Genomic DNA, 22555 nt, shown 5'->3' on the forward strand with positions numbered 1-22555 from the left:
TCCGACTCCCTCAGGACAGTATCCCAACTGTGTGAGAGTAAAAAAGCCCCCTCATCCCGGTTTTTAGGCTGTCCTGCCCCCACCGGTAGGAAGACAGCGCCAAAACCTGTATAAATCAGCTGACCGGACACATCACAGCAGCATCACTTGACCACTCTGAGGAAGAGCGCTAGTGAGCAGTCAAAACTGTCAGATATGAAAACAAACCCTTGGTCTGAAAAAAGAACCTAAAAACATACAATCAGTGTGCATCCAGTTAATGAAACTACTGCACATCGCATTAGATTTGTCAAGTGCTTTTGTGTATTTATAGAGAATTGTTGTGTGGGAGCATGGGTGATGTAGGCCTGTGGGCAGAGCCTTGTACAGAATCTTACAGCTAACAGTAAGTTTGAATAGGGCCCAGGAGACATTGCAAAAATATATAAACATTTATGGATGGATGGATTTTCTGTTCTTTTTTGGTAACAGTGAGTGGAGTTCTTACAATGTGCAGATGGAAGAGCCTTACATATCCCAACATCCTGGTCAACTCCCTTTAAGGTCAGTATGATTCTGCCCGCTGCCCAGCGCTGCAGGTACACACTGACACAGCTCTTTTGAACAGGACGCAGTTTCATTTTCACGTTCATTGCTTTTGATGACTGGCCTTGTTTTTTGCAACCAGGGAAATGTTTCCTCCTTATGTATTTCTTTGTCGTCTCCGAAAAAGGCATCAGTCATGAGCACATTTGTGGCAGCCAGAAGAGATGTGAGATTGGTCGCTGCGTGGAAGTGACAGGCAAATCTGTCATAGATGCAATCCATATACTCCACCCTACCTCAGCTCACAAATGTGTACAAATACATCGGGTACAAAGGAAGAGTAGCAGTAGGAGCAGGAGTAGGAAGATGAATAGTAGCAGTAGTTGGAGGGGAAATAGTAGTTTGAATAGTAGGATAGGACTAGTAGTAGTAATAATAGGAGGAATAGTAGTACAAGTAGTAAGATAGCAGTAGTAGTAGTAGGAGGAATAGTAGTATGAGTAGTAGGATAGGAGTAGTACTAGTAGTAGTAGTAGGAATAGCAGTATGAGTAGTAGGATCGGAGTAGTAGGAGGAGGAGAAATAGTAGTACAACTAGTTAGATAGGAGTAGTAGTAGTAGGAGTAGGATAGCAGGAGGAAGAGGAACACTAGTACAAGGACGATAGGAGTTGTAGTAGGAGGAGGTGAAATAGTAGTACGAGTAGTAGGATAGGAGTAATAGTTGGAGGAGGAGGAATAGTAGTATGAGTAGTAGTAGTAGTGGGAAGAGGAATAGTAGTACGAGTAATAGGACTGGAGTAGTAGTAGTAAGAGGAGGAATAGTAGGACAGGATTAGTAGTAGTAGATGTAGGAGGAGGAGGAATAGTAGTACGAGTAGTAGGACAGGATTAGTAGTACTAGTAGGAGGAGGAGGAGGAATAGTAGTACAAGTAGTAGGATAGGAGTAGTACTAGTAGTGGAAGGAGGAGGAGGAATAGTAGCATGAGTAATAAGACAGGAGTAGTAGTAGTAGTAGTAGGAGAAATAGTAGTACAAGTAGTAAGATAGGAGTAGTAGTGGTAGTAGCAGGAATAGTAGTACGAGTAGTAGGATTGCAGGAGGAAGAGGATCAGTAGTACCAGGATGATAGGAGTAGTAGTAGTAGGAGGAGGAAGAGGAGGAGAAATAGTAGTATGAGTAGTAGGATAGGAGTAATAGTAGGAGGAGGAGGAATAGTAGTACAAGTTGTAGTAGGATAACAGGAGAAGGAGGAACAGTAGTACGAGTAGTAGGACAGGATTAGTAGTAGTAGTAGTAGGTGTAGGAGGAGGAGAAATAGTAGTAGGAGTAGTAGGACAGGATTAGTAGTAGTAGTAGTAGTAGGTGTTGGAGGAGGAGGAATAATAGTACACGTAGTAGGATAGGAGTAGTAGTTAGTAGTAAGAGGAGGAGGAGGAATTGTAATATGAGTAGTTGGATAGAAGAAATAGTAGTAGTAGGAGGAGGAGGAGAAACAGCAGTACAAGTAGTAGGATAGGAGTAGTAGTTGTACGAGGAGGAGGAATAGTAATATTATGTAGTATGATAGGAGTAGTAGTAGTAGGAGGAGGAGGAGGAATAGTACAAGTAGTATGATACGAGTAGTAGTAGTAGTAGTAGTAGGAGGAGGAGGAGGAATAGTAGTATGAGTAGTAGGATGGGAGTAGTAGTAGTAGCAGGAGGAGGAGGAATAGTTGAACAAGTACCTGTTGTAGGATAGGGGTAGTAGTAGTAGTAGTAGTAGGTGGAGGAATAGTAGTAGAAGTCATAAGATAAGAGTAGTAGTTACAGCAAGAAGTAGTTGTAGGAGTAGTAGTAGTAGGATAGGAGCAGTAACAGTAGGAGTAGGAGCAGTAGTAGGAGCAGTAGCAGCAGTAGTAATTAAAGTAACGTTGTCTGACCAGGTCCATAGATGATCCTAGTGAGTGTTTTCGGCTGACCCTTCTCTCCACACGGGCTCCTCCTGTGGAACAATAAAAATACTCGAGTACTGACTGAGTATATGATGCTGATATGTATGAAAAAAAGGCCATATCCTGTTTATTTTGAGTACAGACAGCGTTTGTTTTCTTGCTTGTTTTTGCTTTATTTATTAGAAAAATACAAAAGGTAAGTTGTAATAGGGAAAATAGAACATTGTAAAGGTACATAGATGGGCGACAGCTAGAATTTATATTAAAATGGGGGTTCACTGATAGAAATAATCATGTTCAACAATTATCTTTTACATTTTTCTCATGAGAATACAATGTCCCCAACTATCTGAAAACCACCAATTATCAGCAATTATCAGCTATAGCATTAAAAATAAGTGAATTCGTATTGTTTTTTGTTGTTGTTTTGTTTTGTTTTTTGTTTACCAGAGTGCGGGTCCAGCGTGTGCCTGTGTCGCTCCAGCTGCTTCAGGATGGTCTGTCTGTGGCCGGGCTCGTCCACTCCCGCTCTTCTCAGCTCCTCCTCTGTGACATTCAGTAAGCCCTGCGCGAACAATACCAGGAAACATCAGCAATCTGCTCAGATCGGGTACACGTGCGGCGCTAAGTGGACAGGGCCAGAGAGGATGGAAGGTCAGGTGGGAACATTTCAGAAATAAAAACGCCTTTTGCGAAATGTGGTCTTGAAAACAAAAATCAAAAGTGGCAAAGCAAACGGCTGCAAATACCTACGTTATCACCATAGTAACAAAGTTTTCAGCAGAAGGCACGTGGACGAGGTCTGAGAACCAGCAGTCTTTGACCCTAACTTTGGGTTTTGACAAAAATAAATATCTTACAGTGGGGCTAAACACCGAGAAGTTTATCTCGCACAGCCACATTTCAAATAGAGCTGCTAAACAGAGAGAGTGAAAGGGGAGGAAGGGCAGGGTTATGATGAACAGTGTGATTGGTCTAACAGGAATCCACTAGGGATGTAACGATATCCACATCTCACGGTACGATATTATCATGATTTTCAATATTTATTGCGATATTTTGGAGTGGTTAATATAGCGTATTTTCCGCACTATAGGGCACTCTGGATTATAAGACACACTGTCATTAGATGGTTTATTTTCAAACTCTCTTCACAAATAAACCGCGCCAGACTTTAAAGGAAACACAACAGTGTGATGGGTGAGTGGTTTTGTTTGTTTGTGGCGTTCACGGTGACTCTGGCGTGTAGGGAGGGTGCTGTCTGGGACCGCTGGATTGTTGGCGTGTTCGCAGTGACTCAGTTGTTCAGTTGTGTCTAGAAGTGGCAAATTGCACTCACTTTTTCGGTTCATTCCTCTGTTCCGTTCCTCGTCGGCGTGGAGTGATGAGTGTGGCTGTGGGTGTGTTTCACTGTGTGGTCGCTGTCTGCTCCGTGTGTGTTTGCGTGCGCTGCTGGTGGTGCGGCTTTGTAGTTTACTGAAGTTGTGCTGGGACACCCGAGTGGATTCATGTATAGGACGCTCTGGATTGCGGGGCCCGCAGCCGTTTTTTGACGGGTTTGGATACTTATGAGTGTGCCCAATACGGTTATTGTAGACAGGATACTTTTTGCATTTAAAACACTATCATAATCCCATGAATTAACATAAAAAATATATCTCTTCATGTTGTCTGCACTGAAATGAATCATGGGATATGCTGTTCCCTATGTTTTTTTAGCTGTTGTCATTATAACACCATGCATTTGACCAAAGAAATTTGTAACTCTATATATTGTGACCGCTCTCGATATTATTGTGACAGTTATGACGATACGATATCACAATATGTCGATTATTGTTACATCTCTTATATCCAGACTTCAAACTCCGCCCCTGCAGCCAGTGTTTGTAATCAGAAATACCCATCTGTAATCAAGACAGTAATGCGTGATGTCACATAGTACTTGAAATAGACACTGTTTTTGACCAGAAAGCTGCAAATTTACCTTGTTTCTCCTAAAATTGCCAAAGAAACACTAGGAACAGTAGACAATACTATCAATATACCATATATAGGGATGGGACGACATACAATTTCCACAATACGAGACGAGACACGAGATTGGTTCAAGACAAGACGAGATTTTGACATTCTTTATAATTAATACATTTTGCAGTTCCCATTCTTGGCCTCACCATTTTTTATTGACTTTATTTAATATTTTGTAGCAGTGCTTTTTAGGACTACAGCTTCTCAAAAAATGTAACTCACCAGTATTTAACTCAATTTTTTAATCCAGTCCAAACGTAAAAACAGTCAAGTCTAATTTTCATCATGTGTGCACAATCTTGTGGCAATTTTGTCTCAGGAGATTTTGTTCCATCCCTAACAATACACACAGTTTAGTAGAAGAAAAAAAAAATTGTTTGTCTTGACATTGTTTTGCTTCATCAAGTGAATGAATGAACATGAAAATTAACCACAAAGAGCAGAAATATCACTTTATAACCTTTTAATTGTTTTAATTATAGACCATTTACTCAATATTCAAATTTAACATTTATCCAAAACAACATCTGCGATATTCTTAATTTGTCAATATATCTTACACCTCTACATTAGAGCCAGATCAAGACAAAAACACCCTGGCCTTTCTGGTTATGCTAAGCAGAGCTGAGTTACTTAACAGGCATCAGTGAGAGTGACACCAGTAACCTGAAACTTAAATGATTAAACACGTTTGAGGGATGGAAGTTTCCGTTTTAAATTCCTCCCCTAAAGGCAGCAGAAAGCCTCTTGGATGGAAGTAGAAACGTCTTCAAAATACTCCTGTCACAATAACATGTTTTGAAGCGTGATAAACTACTGAAGTAAATATAGACGATAAACGATAATAGTGAAACCAAAACATAAAGCAGAAATATAGCCCAAAGCAGTATTCTAAATGTACAGTATTGTAAAAAAAAATATGGACTGCAATAAATAAATAAGAGAATGTTGCACTTCATGTTGTTGTAATTCAGCTCTCAACAGTATAGAAAAATAATCATAATTTTCACATTAATACAAAGAACAAGTACTTAGAATAAAAATTTTTCCATCCAAAATTAATTGAACAATTAGTGGATATAGTAATTATTGTGACAGGTCTACTTCAAAACTTTGCTCACATGACTATTTCAGAAAATATTGTGGCTAAATTGTTAATATGGAACACAGATATACCATTATATATCATTATACCTCAGCATAGATTCTGTTCAGTGGGGCAGCAGTACGGCTGAATGATGGAACTGTCTTTGCTAAAGTACTCACCTCCAGACCGTAGAATTCCCCCTCCAGATTCTTGATGTACTGAGGGAGGCCGATCTGCCTGAGCCACCACGCGATGGAGCGGTTACTCATGTCTATAACACAACAAATTAATAATCTTACAGGCAAACTTACACGCCATGGCGATTATTTACTGTATATTTATGTATTTTATTTATTAACAACTGTGTCATTAAAATTAAACAAACATTCAGCATTTAAACATTCAAACAGTCCAAAGTTTAGACAAACCATCTCATTCATTTATACTATTTTATACATTTTAGATATATACAGACATCTGTAGCAAAGAAAAAAGTGAAATAACTCAACTAAATATTTTTCAACAAAGCAAATGGTGGCTACTTTGAAGAGTTAAATATAAAAAATATTTTTAAAATAGCACTGTTATCTCACTATGTCTTGCTTCATATATTTGATGTCTTCTGTAAGTATCTAAAATGTGGAAAAAATAAAGAAAATAATCACTGAATGAGATGGTGTGTCCAAACTTTGGACTTGTACAAAAATGCATCAATCTTATATCTATGCCCCTTTTTCCAGCTAATACTTTAACACACTGATAGTTACATTTCACTATACACCTCCATTTAAATCACATTAATTCACTAATTATATAAAATTTTAAATATGCATTATCTTGCATTATTGGTCTGTGGACTCTACATCTCCAAAGCTCTGCTCTACCTTGTGATGTCATGAAGCAGTAGTTTTCAAGTAAACAGCTGCCTATTCCCTTTTGTTCAGTAGAAATAGGCAATTCCAGGACTAAAATTATCCAGATGATTCTAAGGAAGGTGTATGGACTTTAAAAACACAGTGAATTTCCTGTTTTACCACAAAACATCACAAGGTGGAACAGTGTTTTCTGCTTAAGAGAAGAACTCAGCCTAAATCTGCAGGGTTTATGTGTTAAACATGAATGAAACAAATTACGACTCCAGGTCTGTTTGTGATGAGGAAACAACATTAGTAACAGTTGTCCTTACGTTACCTGTAAGGACAGCTGAGCAAACAATGTTATTTTTTTTTATTGTATAAGCTTGGTTGGCGACTTGCCAAAGAATCCCTTCTGATATCGAGATATGACTAATGATAAGAGATCACTAGATGAGTTATCAAAGCAGGGGTGGTTTCATTCAGGAACTGACGTCAAACTGTCTCAGTTTGTTAAATCACATTCTGTGTCACTGCTCTGAGATTTTTCTGTTTGTGATTTGTTATGACACATCTTTAATAATGTGAGCAAACCTCGTTGTTAAAGCCTGATCTCGTCAGATCTCAGAAGGTTTAGGGCTATTATTATTAATACAGTTTTAGTATTGCGTAAATATGACACAATAGCTAGTGACACGGTGCATAAAAAGAATTTGAGTCCGTTGTACTAACACCAATATACAGGAAATGTACTATTCTCTCTGGATAAGTATTACGTGAATAAATTCATGTATGAACCACAGGCTGTATAAAGAAGTGGACTAAGTGTGACGTCACCCACACTGTTCAGCTCCAGTCAAATGAGTATCATAGCAACCAAAGAGCACATCCAGACCAAGGCTGTTGAAGGTCCCACAATACCAGTAATCTCACACAATTTTATGGTTAAATATTGTTTGAACATGTATGTATAGGTATGTGAGGAATGTAACATGTAGTCTGCATTATACAGGCTTGGACTCCTGAGCTCTGGTATTTCACATGGATAACTTTAGATACAAAGGTAATGGATAGAATGTGAAAGAAGTGAAGTCTGATTTTGATATGAACAATTTTAAACTCAATTTTGATGAGGAATAGACTCAATATCGATTCTGATACCACAATGATAATAAAAAAACTCTTTACTTATACAATAGAATGATGATTTTCAACATTACATCATAGTATTTTTAGCACATTCATATTGCTGTGTGGTTTTATATGTGTGAAATCCCTCAGTGCTCCAGGTATATGTGCCCTTCTACTTGTTCTGATCCAGCTCAAGATCATTCTCAAGAAAGGTTCATTTCTATCTTGAAAATGTATCAGTACTTGCTGCTTTTGCTACTAGTTTCGATACTAGTTTTAGTATTGATTCATATCTAATGTTCAATACTTTTGATGACCCTTCTGCTGGTGTGAGCCTCTGCTGAAGCACTGAGGAGTGAGCTTTTAAGTTTAATTGAGGTTAGTGAGGTTAAAAGCAATAGCTGCTCTTACACTGAAGTTGGTAACTGCATAGTGAAGGCAATGCAAAAAATAATAGTATATATAAATACAAATAAAATAATATAATATATATATATATTATATAATATATAATAGTATATAAAAATATAATATCAGTTGGGACATGGAGGGTTCTTTCAGGACTAGGACTGCACAATTAATCCACCTCCAGAATTTAATCAAGATCTAGAATCAGTCACGTCTAACAGTCAGTGATCAGCTTGACTCTTTTGAATGGAAATTGTTATGACTAAAGACCTGTATTGTTACTGATCAACAAACAGATAAAGTTCCAAAAAGTACTGAAAATCAGATAAAACATCGAAACTAGATATTCATTTGAGCAAGTATCGATACACAGACAGAACAGTTTTTGTGTCATTTTGAGCTTTATCAGAACCTAGCAGTGTAAGACCTCGTAGTAACATAAAGAAAGTGGGTTTTTTTTTGTATATGAAAATTACATGAAATTATTAAAGCATGAGCAGACTTATTCAAGACTCCCACCTGATGAGTTTTTAATTAAAGCTGCACTGATAAACTTTTGTAGGTGATGGTACTACATGGCAACTACATGGAGATCTTACCGCTTTGCCTAAAATTTTCCGCACACTGGCATTAAATGTATAAACTATATTCACAGAGACGAGTAGATGACACCAAATTACAAGCCAGATCTGTAAGAATGCATGTTTTTAAGGCAATTTAGAGTAATAAAAACAATAACATCTCAGTGAAGACAAGCAGGTGACACCAGAAAAAAGTTTCAAGTGCAGCTTTACCTGAAATGAAACCAAGATGCAACTCTAGGTATATTTAGACAAGGAGAAAACATTATATCAGTGTATTTAACAAAATATAGGTCCTTTAAATGTGTTGTTTTCTTGTAAATGCAGATCTGCACACATTCCTCAGAAGGTTTGCAGTGGAGTTTATCATGTAGCGTATGTATGTAACACCTACCTGTGCTCTGGCTTAAGCGCTCAGCCTAGTCCTCCTCTGTCTCTCGTCTGTTTTCCCACTCTTCTTTCCCGTAGCCCATATATTAACCGTCAATACAACTCACTTTCCCTTTGCGGTTTTCCCCCTCAAACCTGCAGGGTCACTCGGAGAGCCAATCAGATGCCCCCCGCTTGTGTCTGCCAATCGGAGCCCCGAGATTAGGACGAGATCCCCGGGGGAGGTGGGGAGGAGGGCAGGCCCGGACACGCTCCACTGTCAGCGGTGAGCGAAAACAGCAGGAGGCAGATGTCAACATGTCAAGTCTGTGTGAGGTATGTGGATCAGGTATGTACAGATGCTGCAGGGGCAAAAGAAGGCAGAGGAGGGCATCTAGTGGTGGTGTGCAAGTATGGCATAGATGAGACGAGGTGTGCTTTCAAATATAGGAGGCTATATTTAAAATTTTTACATTATGATTGATTCATTTCATTTCAACAAAATAAAATATAACTGTGGGATTAACACAGGCTAATAAATAAAAAAAGACTTTCTGAACCAGGCAAGGCAAGTTTATTTGTGCAGCACAATTCATACAAAATGTAATTCAAAGTGCTTTGTAAAATAAGACAGACATTCAAACACACAACACAAGCAAATCAAAACATTAATAATGATCATAAAATGAACATTTAAAGAGAAGAGTGAAGAATAAAAACTTTTCAGTCATATGCAGCTAAATAGATGAGTTTTGAGCTGAGAATTGTGAAGGCTAATACTTAAAATACCAGGTCCAGTGAGTGCTATGCAAGACTAAACTAGGTCTTAATTGGTACTGAATCAGAACTACACCAGGTATCAGCTGGAATCTGAAATCAAAACCAAGATTATCACAGGACACTGGTCTCATTTCAAATGGACATAGGACTTTTGGACTACACAGTTGATGCTGGACCCGATGTTGGTTTGGAGGGATATTTTAATCCTGCTGCATAAACATGCCTGGGGTTTGTTACAAACTGTGTACGTACAGCTAGTGCCCTCTGCTGTTCTTTTGTACAAGAGCAGCTAGTAGTTTAGACCTGTAATGGTTTAGACATGTCACTATAATATGCCATTGCCTGAAAACTAGAAGCTGAGCTGTAATGGTTCCGTGTTGATAACAGTTTGTCATTTAAGAGGTCTTTGTTGGTGCTTTACTAAGATTCTTTTAGAACTACAGTTCAGCTTTCTATAGGTTTGTTTTTGAGTTTTAGGCCATTTAAAAGTAGAGTAGAAGTCGATGTTGTACCTCAGATTCAGCTGTTACTTCATAACTGGCACAGAGGTCTGGCATCAACCAAATATTTAAATATTCTCTCTTGACATATCAGCAATATAAAACAATAGCAGTACAGTGGAAGAAGGTAAAAAATGAGGCCTTCAATACAAATTCTTGACATATATGAACATCTCGTCATTCTCTGGTGGACAGGTCACAGTGCCTCGCTCACTGGAGCAGAGCCTGTGCTTTATCTGGTACAAAGTCTTGTACTTTGTCCAGTATGTAAAACAGAGTCACGGTTAATTCTCCAACGGATTATCTCACAACACAATCTCTATAAACAAATTATATGGCTCAAATTACACTTTATATCATGAGAGGAACATGGCTGTACAGGTTTAATTCCTCTGTACTATGACGCAAAAAAATGTACCTTGCTTTTTTTGGAATTAGTCAGGTAAAATCAGTCTAAGATGCTAATTGAACCTTTTTTTTTTGCACTAAAGCAAAAAGTTCAAATAAAACCAAATTTTTGATTGATATGGCAAAGTTTATGTGACATAAACAAGCAGTTGAAAAACACGCTTTGTGCAGATTGATTAAATTTTTAGTGCATGCATTAGGAATCAGTGAAATATCACTTCCAATATCAGTATTTGTGATGCTGGAGGTGCGATTGTCTTTTTGAAAAAACTAATGAGTAAACTTGGTAAGAGAAGAGGAGTTAGGCTGAAAATATTGCTCTATGTTTACACATTTGTTCATTCCTTCATAATCTGATATCCCGAATATATCCATTTTGTTAATATTTTCAAAACACAACTCCAGATCTGTTTGTGGTGAGGAAACAACATTATAACATAGATCAGAAAAAAGCGTAAGATTAGTCCTTTAACAGAAAAGTGTGTGAAATGTGTTACTGTCATAACTGTGTGTCTCTCTCACTTCTTTGTTAGTTCTGTCCCCAGCAGTAACAGCAGCAGCAGAGCCTGGGTGCGACGCACAAAGAGGAAGTGGCGGGGTTACATTAAAAAGTCTTCGACACAGTGCAGAGCTGCAGACACCCACCACCACGGAAGAGAGAGAGACACGTATAGAGAGACAGAGAGAGAGAGAGAGACAGAGAGAGAGAGATACAGAGAGAGAGAGATACAGAGAGAGAGAGAGCGGTAAATCCACCATGAGAAGCAGAGGAAGAGTGAGCGCGCCTAACTACTATTGAACGTAAGTCGAACAATGTTTAACTTGAAATTTGATTAAACTAGACAATGGTACAATGTATGTACGATCACGAGGAAGGAGCATGGTAGTGGAACAACGTCTGTGCGGTTTGGCTTCAAATTATGTTCACGCTCGTCTCGGTTCGGTCCTGGTTTTGGCCCGAGTTAAGTCCTGTCGTAGACCGGGTGGATTACTCTTCTAGTTTCTAGTCTTCTAGTTTAGTTCTCTTTTGGTTCCGGTTTAGTTGTGGGGTTAGTACCAATGTAGTTTTGTTTTACTCCCGGTTTGGTTCTGGGTTTAGTCCTGGTTTAATTGTGGGTTTAGTACCAGTCTAATCCTCTTTTAATCCTGGTTTAATTGTTGGTTTATTACCAGTCGAGTTCTGTTTTAGTCCTGGTTTGGTTCTAGGTTTAGTCTTGGTTTAGTTGTTGGTTTAGTACCAGTCTAGTTCTGTTTTAGTCCTGGTTTGGTTCTGGGTTTAGTCCTGGTTTAGTTGTTGGTTTAGTACCAGTCAAGTTCTGTTTTAGTCCTGGTTTGGTTCTGGGTTTAGTCCTGGTTTAGTTGTTGGTTTAGTACCAGTCTAGTTCTGTTTTAGTCCTGGTTTGGTTCTGGGTTTAGTCCTGGTTTAGTTGTTGGTTTAGTGCCAGTCTAATTCTGTTTTAGTCCTGGTTTGGTTCTGGGTTTAGTCCTGGTTTAGTTGTTGGTTTAGTACCAGTCTAGTTCTGTTTTAGTCCTGGTTTGTTTCTGGGTTTAGTCCTGGTTTATTTGTTGGTTTAGTGCCAGTCTAATTCTGTTTTAGTCCTGGTTTGGGTCTGGGTTTAGTCCTGGTTTAGTTGTTGGTTTAGTACCAGTCTAGTTCTGTTTTAGTCCTGGTTTGTTTCTGGGTTTAGTCCTGGTTTATTTGTTGGTTTAGTACCAGTCTAATTCTGTTTTAGTCCTGGTTTGGTTCTGGGTTTAGTCCTGGTTTAGTTGTAGGTTTAGTACCAGTCTAGTTCTGGGTTTAGTCCTGGTTTAGTTGTGGTTTTAGTCCCAGTTTAGTTTAGATGTGGTGTATTTGTAAGAGTGATCACAGCCTGTAAAAGGATAGTCAGTAAATCAGATAATAATTAATGCTTAAACTAATATTGAAACTAAATAAGCAAGTATCGAGCTTTCCTAAACAGTTTCAGTGTCACTTTTAGCTTTATCAGAGCTAGTGTAAGACCTCATGCTAAGATAATGAAATGATTTTGTGTATGAAATGTATGTTCTATTACTAAAAAAAAGGAACAAGTAGTGTACACAATATTAGTGTGGAGTATGCAGTTTTGGTACTATAGCAGTACGACAGACATAGTCCATACTCTGCTATGTCCAAATTGCATATAAAAGTGTTTAGATAAGGTAAAATAAACACAAATGTCCAAGTCTTATCATCTTGTCATGACAGAGCTTCCTATTACTATTGGACTTACTCATAGTGGACGAGTCACCATTCATCCATTCTTTCTCTAGCACTTTACTCAAGATGGGGTGTTATGCAAAATTAGCTTTTTGGAGTTTTCCACCATGTTATAACATTATTGCCTCATCAAAAACATGCCCGAGGAAGGTTTAGATGTCATCCATGCATGTTTAAGTCATTTAGCGATCTCTCCTGGGCTTTATTCAAAAAAAAGCTCAGCCCGCAAGCTTCATCAGTGTTTCAGAAATATACAAAAGCATGATACAAAAACAACAACAACAAAAAAACGTTCATACGGAAATAAATTATACAGTGCAATTACATCTGCAATAAAAACAATTCACACTGTTCACTCTAACTGACACAACGCACACACAAACACAATACAAGTACACATCTAAATAATGAGAGTTAATTATACCGAATCATAAAGTAGCTTCATCTTATTAGATACATATTAACCTACCATTTCTACTTTTGTATGATCATGATTACCACATGACTATGGTAACTGTAACTCTGAAAAAACATTTGTCAGTTGTTTTTATTCTGAATTTCGTTTGACAAAATTTTAAGTCTACATTTTCAAAGTATAGGCAGAAGCAATCAATCCTACGTGAGCGGATCTAACTTAGAAACAACCAGGAGACGTTGTAGGGAACCAGTCCCGTTGGTCAGAATTGGCATCTTGCTTGTTTGCTGCAAAATCTTTCACTGCACATTTTACACTCATCTACATTTTGACTGTTTAATTTGAGGGCTTCAGAATATATGTGCTAAATATTTCAAAACACCTTGAAAATGTGATTTATAATTTAACATGTTTTTTTAGAGAAAATTAAAAGTTAGAAATTTCGCGTCATTAAAATTCAAGATCTGATGAAACAAGTGATCTAATTATACACACCACAGCTCTCCTGAATTGACTTTACTCTGCACAACGCATATGGGTTTAAGATCACTGCCCAAGATACCGCAGCCTTTGCTAGCAATGTTACCTTTGTCTGTCATTTCCCTATTAAGACAGACTGCACGTGAACAACTTGTGCATGGTATAACTTTTTTATCCACTCTGAATAAATCAACATTGCAGATTTTTATTTGAATATATGGGAACTCGTGAAATATATTTAAAACATTACTGTTAATGTGTCTAAACCCTTAGATTAAAAGGCCCATATTATCCTATTTTTGATCTATGTTATAATGTTATTTCCATTAAAAATATTCCTGCAGTTATGTTTTGTTTCTTTCACTTTCACCCTGCAGATTTATTCTTCTTCTCTTCTTCTCTTTTAAGTTCTTCTCTAAACCAGAAAGCATTATGTTACACCTTGTGATGTCATGCAGTAATACAGGAAGCGCTCCACTATGTTTTTGTGCTCAATACACTTTGACTAGAATCATTTGGATAATTTTCTTTTTTAAATTTTAACTATATTTTTATTAGAACATTTTAGTTTATGTATATCACATATTTACATACACAAATTATTAGTATTGTGAAACAGAATAAATCATCAGACCAACCAAAAAAAAAAGGGGAAATAATTCAAAATGAAATGAAAATAAAAATAAAATAGGAGGCCATCAAGCTAGTGACATCTGCAAAGATGTATAAAAAATGTTTACATTAAGATTAGTTTTGATTGTAAGATTTACACACTCCCAGGACGCTCCCAACGCTGCTCTGAGGAGCAGTGTTGGGAGTAATGTGTTATAAAAGTAACAAATTACTGTAATGCATCGCTTTTTATTGTAATGCGGTAATGTTCGGCATTACACGGAAAAAAAATATATATTTTACTCAGTACAAATGTGAGTAATGCGCGTTACAAAGCTTTTTTTTAACCTGGATTGAAGTGGTGAGTTTTTCTTCATACAAATTTGCTAAAATTACCTCTATATTAGCAGCGGTGAAACACCAGAGGCACGCCCGTGTAGACCGTCGGGTGACCGCGAGCAAAAGGACTGGCGCAGAACTCCGCTCTCCACAGGACTAATCACAGCTGATACCCAATCGTGCCTTGCACACACCCTGCTCCACAGGTGCGAGGTTCTCTCAGGGGCGGTCCTAGATTCCAAGTTCTAGTCCAAGATTAGTCCTGGTTTGGTACTGGTTTAGACCTGGTTTAGTCCTGGTTTAGGCCTGGTTTAGACCTGGTTTAGACCTGGGTCAGTTCTGGTTTAGACCTGGTTCAGTCCTGGTTCAGCTCTGGTTTAGTCCTAGTTTAGACCTAGTTTTTAGTCCTTTGTTCAGTCCTGGTTTAGTCCTGGTTCAGTCCATATACGGCACAAAAGTTCAGTATCTTCACAGTTATTTTGGTGAGAGTAACATAAAAGTAATACTGTAGTAATGTAATGCCTTACATTTTAAATGCAGTAGTATTGTAATGTAACAAATTACTTTGAAATAACAGTAATAAGTCATAAATAATACATTACATTTTTAAAGTAACTTGCCCAACGGTGCTGAGGAGTGTCTTAAGGACAATGTTATTTGTTCCATAACTTGAATTTTATTGATTATGTCAGTCCATTCTGAAGTAGCAGGTTTGTCCTGTAGCCATTTTCATGTGATCGTCTTTTTGCTGGCTGCTTGTAATATCTGAAGAAGGTATCTGTCTTTTTTTTTTTTTTCAGCCCAGTTGGTAAGTTCCCCCATTTGGATAATTTTAGCCCTGGAATTTACTTAGCTGTAAACTACCTCTTCATGACATCACAAGGTTGAACAGAGCATTTTAAGCTTTGTAAATACAGAGAGATTAATAATGCAGGTTTAATCAAACATGTGTGAATGAAACAAAACACAACTCCAGGTGTGTTTTTGAGGAAGTAACAACATTCTAACATGACTTAAAGCTCTCAAGAGTCAGTTTTGTGTGATATAGGACATTTAAATAAAGATGTGAAGAGATGGTTCTTTGTCGTTCTGTAAATAAGAGATAAGTGGTCTGTTATTAGACTTGTGTGTGTGTTTGCAGAGAGAGACAGAGAGCAGAGATGGAGCTGTGGCGTCAGTGTGCGGTGTGGCTCATCGACTGTAGAGTTCTACCAGAAAACCACCGGGTCACATGGGAAGCGGCGCAGGTAATTCTGTCTGTACCTCTCACGCCTCTGTAGCCTCCGCACCGACTGGTCCTCCTCTGTACCTGCTCCTCTAACTCACTGTCTATTGATACTTTGCAGTGACTTCTCTCTGGGGGTGTTGTACATGTGTAGGGTGACCAGACTTTCAGAGTCAAAAACTGAGACATTCTTGGTTTGGGGTGGTTGGTAATAATAAAACTGTGAAACTAGCACGTAATTAAGAAGCATTGTCACGCACTCTGCACTAATGTGAGTCAGTATAGTCACATTTTCTTTGTGTTTTGGTCATTTTTAAGCAGCATTTCTGTATTTTACTTAAACAAATGCCTTTCTTTACTGTTGGGAGAGATCAGATTGGTCAAAAATAGGGACACCTGGGACATTTCTTGTCTAAAACTGGGACAAAGCACTGGTTTTGGATAAATCTGGTGGTACAGGGTAACCTGATTCATCAGACGGTTTCACTTCGTAGAAACCGCCTGACCTTGCAGTTTCAGAATTTGTTCGCTCGACGGTAGGTGGGTACTTTTTATCATTTAACCAATCACTGCCTAAATCCCATAGGAAGAAGGACAATAACGTCTTTCCCCTTGATAAAATTTACCAAACATTCTCTTTTTTCCGGCTTTAAATCCTCGATCTTGGGAATCGTTGACAACACTGAATATATGACTCGTCGCTGATTGGCTGGTGCCCGAACTTGCACTTCCGGGGTTTTTGCGAACCGTATAGTGCAGGCATGTCCAAACTATGGCCCGTGAGCCAAATGCAGCCCTCAGGCTTCCAGGTAAATTGGCCCAAATTACATTGCATCAATTAAAAATTTACTTTTTACTCCAAGCATTTTGAAAATCTACTTTGATAAAGCTTATATTTAATATTTAGTGTGTGGTTTTAAGGATCTTATGTTAATAAAGACTGATGGGTCATTCTAACATGTTAAACATGCACATATTTTAATTATTCAATGTATTGAGCACCAGTCTACGGCCCTCGATCGGCCCTCTGCTTCATCTGTGTTTAGATATGTGGCCCTTGATGAAAAAAGTTTGGACACCCCTGCTCTAGTGTATTTTGATTCCTGACCTAGTCGCTGTAGAGAAATGAAATTGAGCGGGTAAACTGGGACGTCTGGTCATTCTATACATGTGTCTCTATGGTGGAAGGTTCAGATGTTACCCTGGAGAAACAATGCACACATCAGCAAACACTGCCAAAAAGTTTTAAGATGGTCTGAAAATTCAAGAAAAAAATGCAAATAGTTTAAACAGTTAAATTTCAGGAGTCTGTGATCAATATGAGCGTGGTCCTGTTCAGGAGTTTGATTTTCAGCAAAAAGGTGAAAGTGAAGTGTTAAATGAAAAATTGTTAAAGATTAAAATCTAACAGCGCCTCAAATAGAGCAGTGCCTCTAGTTAGCATGGCACCCCACCAGGGTATGGCATCAGCTGCAAAGTCCTGAGTACTCTTCTTCCTCTGTACCTTCTAACCCTCTTCTGTTCCCCTCTCTAACCCTCTGCTCCTCCTCTGTATCCTTCTCTAACCCTCTGCTCCTCTCCTTCTCTACCTCTGCTCCTCCTCTGTACCCTTCTCTAACCCTCTGCTCCTCCTCTGTATCCTTCTCTAACCCTCTCCTCCTCCTCTGTATCCTTCTCTAACCCTCTCTCTCCTCCTCTCTTCTCCTCTCTCTAACCCTCTCCTCCTCCTCTGTACCTCTCTAACCTCCTCCCTCTGTATCCTTCTCTAACCCTCTCCTCCTCCTCTGTATCCTTCTCTAACCCTCTGCTCCTCCTCTGTTCCTCCTCTCTAACCTTCTGCTCCTCCTCTGTACCTTCTCTAACCCTCTCTCTCCTCCCTCTGTAACCCTCTGCTCCTCCTCTGTTCCCTTCTCTAACCCTCTGCTCCTCCTCTGTATCCTTCTCTAACCCTCTCCTCCTCCTCTGTATCCTTCTCTAACCCTCTGCTCCTCCTCTGTTCCCCTCTCTAACCTTCTGCTCCTCCTCTGTACCCTTCTCTAACCCTCTGCTCCTCCTCTGTATCCTTCTCTAACCCTCTCCTCTCCTCCCCTCTGCTCCCTCCTCTCCTCTGTACCTTCTCTAACCCTCTGCTCCTCCTCTGTACCCTTCTCTAACCCTCTGCTCCTCCTCTGTACCCTTCTCTAACCCTCTGCTCCTCCTCTGTATCCTTCTCTAACCCTCTCCTCCTCCTCTGTATCCTTCTCTAACCCTCTGCTCCTCCTCTGTACCTTCTCTAACCCTCTGCTCCTCCTCTGTACCCTTCTCTAACCCTCTGCTCCTCCTCTGTATCCTTCTCTAACCCTCTCCTCCTCCTCTGTATCCTTCTCTAACCCTCTGCTCCTCCTCTGTACCCTTCTCTAACCCTCTCCTCCTCCTCTGTATCCTTCTCTAACCCTCTGCTCCTCCTCTGTTCCCTCCTCTAACCCTCTGCCCCTCCTCTGTTCCCCTCTCTAACCCTCTCTAACCCTCTGCTAATCCTCTGTTCCCCTCTCTAACCCTCTGCTCCTCCTCTGTACCCTTCTCTAACCCTCTGACCCTTCTTCCACTGTTCACTTGCTCTTCTAACCCTCTCTCTGCACCCTGCTTCTCTGTACCCTCCTCCTCTAACCCTGTGCTTGGCGTAGGTGTGTGATCTGGCCCAGGCTCTCAGAGATGGGGTCCTTCTGTGCCAGCTGCTCAACAACCTTCTGCCCCAAGCGGTCAACCTGCGAGAGATCAACCTGCGCCCACAGATGTCCCAGGTACCACACGAGTTTCTGCTGCCAATGCTGTTTCCATAGTGACCATCAGCAGGAAGGAAGCCTCTGATTGGACAGTTGATAGGGAAATGCTCTTATCTTATTGTAAAGGGATTCATGACTGATATAACTGCAGTTTTTTTCACAGTCTATAGAGAATACACGAAATCCTGTATGCTAGTGGTTTGCAAACTGTGGTACGTGGGATCCTTCAGGTGGTACCTATTTAGAGTCACTTTAATACATATTAGGTTCTCCTTTAGGTTGGCTTTTGTTTAGAACTAGTATAGTACTAATGTAATAATATTTTAGACCTGGTTTGGCCAAATCTATACCATAATTGCCCAGTTTTATACTTGGTTTCAATCTGAGGGTCTTAGAATATTATATATATATTCATAGGCAGTGCTGTAAAAAGTGTGAGAACTGAGTGTCTGACCTGTTTGTCACCTTGTTGCAGGTGAAACCACACTGTGTTGTGCACAGCACTCACTCTCTGCTGCTCTCTTGAGCTGCTTGCCTGCATAGAGCTGCTCTGTTTCTCTCGCCTTCTTCATTACATGCACAGAACATGTTAACATGTAAGGGATGCTGATCTGTAAAAAGTGATGATTACATTTTGTCTTTTAAGTTATAGATGCTTCTGCTTACACAGCAAAACAGCCTAAAGGAGGTACAGATATAGAAACCAAGAGAAATGAACTTATGCCAAATGTCCTGAAGCCAGGCTCAGTAGGACCCCTGACAGAGGAGCTGAGAGCAGAGAGAAATGTTACGATGTGCACACGCTGCTCATGCACCTGCACTGTACACATGCACACACACACCCACACACATAAACCCTCTGGTGCACACACATGCACTGCTGCTCTAAGTGCAGTTAGACAGAACACAGGCTGCACTAGTGTAGTTCAGAGTAGTGCTGCTTGATAATGGAAAAAATCATGATCACAATTATTTTGGTCAATATTGAAACTACGATTATTCAAACAATTATTTTTAGTTACACAATGCTTTTTTTCAGCATTTCTTTGTCAAAAAAGAAAAACAAAACAAAATGCTTTGTTATTGATAGTTTACACAAAAACTTGAAATACTGAAATGGAAAATATAAATGGAAATAAAGGCAGCAACCTTTAGAGCAGTTTTGGGATGTATAAAACATAAAATGAATAAAATATACTTTGAACATGAAACAAGGCATAGAAAAACAAATGTATCAAAAATAAACTAATATCCAGCTGTTCTACAATTTATATTTAAAAAATAAAATAAATATACTTATTTATATAAAAAATATCCCAAAATAAACTTTAAGCTTAAAATCATTTCAACTCGATTATGAGTATGAAGATTGTTTGACACACAAATCAAAATCACAATCTAAATTCGATTAATTGCACAGCCTTAGTCAGAGCTTAGACCAAAACAGAAACTGCACTAGTATAGCTCTTGACCTCTGCCACACTGACCTTTGCACCTGCCACTGACCTCTGCACCTGCCACACTGACCTTTGCACCTGCCACTGACCTCTGCACCTGCCACACTGACCTCTGCACCTGACACACTGACCTCTGCACCTGCCGCACTGACCTGCCACACTGACTTCTGCACCTGCACACTAACCTCTGAGGAGTGTGAGTTCGGGTGAGACACAGGTCTGTGGAAAGAATCCACTAGAAATCATTTTTTTCCAAACATTGCAGCACCTAAAGCAATTTTCAGGTCATTACACTTCAGTCAGTGTAAATCCGGTATCAGAGTTTAGACTAGAGCAGAGGCTGCCTTGGTATCACTCAGAGTTTAGACTAGAGCAGAGACTGCGTTGGTATCACTTAGAGCGTAGACTAAAGCAGAGGCACTGTACACACACACATACTAATACACATGCAGAGCAGAGGCTGCACTGGTATCGCTTAGTGCTAAAAGTTTCCCCTTTTCTCAAAATGGACTTCCTCTTTTGCCACTGTTCAGAGGCAGACACAGCTGTGAGTGTGGCAGGAAGTGATGTGAGCAGACACCACTTACTCTGCACTCTGCAAGTTTCACTCATGACGTCACTCTTCAGCCTTTCAGTTGGCATTTACTACTTGTAATAATCATAATACTATTACAAAAAGATAATACTAGTTAGTCTTACCCCTAATACTGATTTGGGTTACTAAGCAGAAAAACACGTTGTTCCTTCTTCAGTCCAAAAGGGACCTGCATAAATACATATTTAAAATAAGTATAACATGAGCGTGTATGAAGCTGTACACCAATATTTCCTTGTAAAATCAAATGTGTCACGTGCACACCATCCACACATTTGCACAGTTATAGTCCCTGTAACACTAAAGGTATTTTGTATTGTATGTGAAACTCTATAATCTAAGTACAAATCCTTTAAAGGTGACATGAGATGTTATACTACTGTTGGACTTCACAGTCCTGTACTATCACAGATAATCATTGGAGAGCTCTGTTTCCCCAGTTCCTGTGTCTAAAGAACATCCGTACGTTCCTGGGAGCCTGTCAGGAGAAGTTCCACCTAAAGAAGAGTGAGCTGTTTGAGGCCTTTGACCTGTTTGACGTGCGCGACTTTGCAAAGGTTAGTTTGGTACAGGGAATCCATGAGGTTAGCCTCACATGCGCTCACAGTGATGACAGGAAGTGTGCGCTGGCTTCTTTCACTTTCACAATCACACAGCTCAGGTATGAGACCTACTTTGGACTAGTTTATTGTTCTTAGATTCTTTCAAAAGAAGACCTTTCTGAAGGATAAGCTATGTGACCTGCCCATGTGAGATTTTTTGTTTACATAATAGTGTTGTCACAAAATTTCAAATTTGATTTTGATACTAAGCAATAGACTCCATACTCAATGTCAATTCTGATACTATGATGATAATTAAAACACTTTCTTTAGACAATATAGAATGCGATTTTCAACATTTAATCATAGTACTTTCTTTTATATTACCACATGGCCTTATATGTGTGTCCACATAGGTTCCACAGTGGTCCAGGGATGTATACTAGTCTATGTGCTCTTATACTTTTTCTGATACAGCTCAAAATCATTCTAAAGTTGTTCAGGAAAGGATCATTTCTGTGCTGTCAATGTGACTTTTTTAAGATATCTGCTCAAATGAGTATCTAGTTTCGATATTAGTTTTAGTATTGATTAGTAGCTGATTTTCAATACTTTTCACAGCCCTATTACATAATATTTCATAATGAGCAGAGGAAACCAGTGTCATTCCAACTGTTGAAAATGTCACCATATGAAGAACAGGCAGAGGAAAAGACAAACGAAAGGAAGGAATTGAGAACGGCTGAGTGATACACAAAGAGAAGAGAGAGCCACTAACTCGACACAAAAGCAGAACCAGCCGTGACATTGCTTGACCTTGTCCATTTGATCTGAAAAGTGACTGAAAATCTGAAATAACAGCCGTCTCATTAGGTCTGAGGCTTACTTTGAATTGGGAACAGATGAAGGATAAGGGTTTGTGTGTGAAAGCGGGCCATGCTGAACACTGCTGCCCATGCTCATTAAGATCTCAGATAAGCCACCAGTGCTGCTCAAATATATATGTTACATTCTCACAAAAAGTTTAAAGCAATTTTAAGTTTAAAGCAATTTAGTAGTAGTATAATATAGTATAGGAGTTATGATAGCAAAACTTCAAACTTGATGATAGTACGGAATAGACTTGATGTTAAAAACTGATTCCGAAATTGTAGTATTTTCTTGTAAATTCCCATGTGTCTTATATGTGTGTAATCCCTCATTGGTCCAGAGGTTCCATAGTGGTCCATGGGTGTATTCTAGTCTATATGCAGTGTTGGGAAGTAACGGATTACATGTACC

General features: G+C 39.2%; 2 protein-coding genes across 2 annotated transcripts in view; one reads left to right on the forward strand and one right to left on the reverse strand.

Annotated features, from left to right (window-relative positions):
- Positions 1–9046, reverse strand: part of sh2d3a (SH2 domain containing 3A) — a 45722-nt gene extending 36676 nt beyond the window's left edge. The window contains exons 1-4 of the mRNA XM_055158314.1: positions 8946–9046; positions 5757–5848; positions 2907–3024; positions 2448–2509 (exon numbers count right to left, since the gene is read on the reverse strand). Of these exons, the coding sequence (XP_055014289.1) occupies positions 2448–2509; positions 2907–3024; positions 5757–5846 (270 nt within the window). The 5' untranslated portion in view covers positions 5847–5848; positions 8946–9046. The remainder of the gene's footprint in view (positions 1–2447; positions 2510–2906; positions 3025–5756; positions 5849–8945) is intronic.
- Positions 9047–11227: 2181 nt separating this feature from the next.
- LOC110153512 (proto-oncogene vav) overlaps positions 11228–22555 on the forward strand; it is a 51360-nt gene continuing 40032 nt past the window's right edge. The window contains 4 exon segments of the mRNA XM_020917415.2: positions 11228–11409; positions 15835–15940; positions 18582–18698; positions 21173–21289. Coding sequence (XP_020773074.2) covers positions 15854–15940; positions 18582–18698; positions 21173–21289 — 321 coding nt within the window. The 5' untranslated portion in view covers positions 11228–11409; positions 15835–15853.

The sequence above is a fragment of the Boleophthalmus pectinirostris genome, unplaced genomic scaffold, assembly GCF_026225935.1.
Source record: "Boleophthalmus pectinirostris isolate CB_2022bp ecotype Guang Dong unplaced genomic scaffold, ASM2622593v1 HiC_scaffold_22, whole genome shotgun sequence".
NCBI classification, from domain to species: Eukaryota; Metazoa; Chordata; class Actinopteri; order Gobiiformes; family Gobiidae; genus Boleophthalmus; species Boleophthalmus pectinirostris.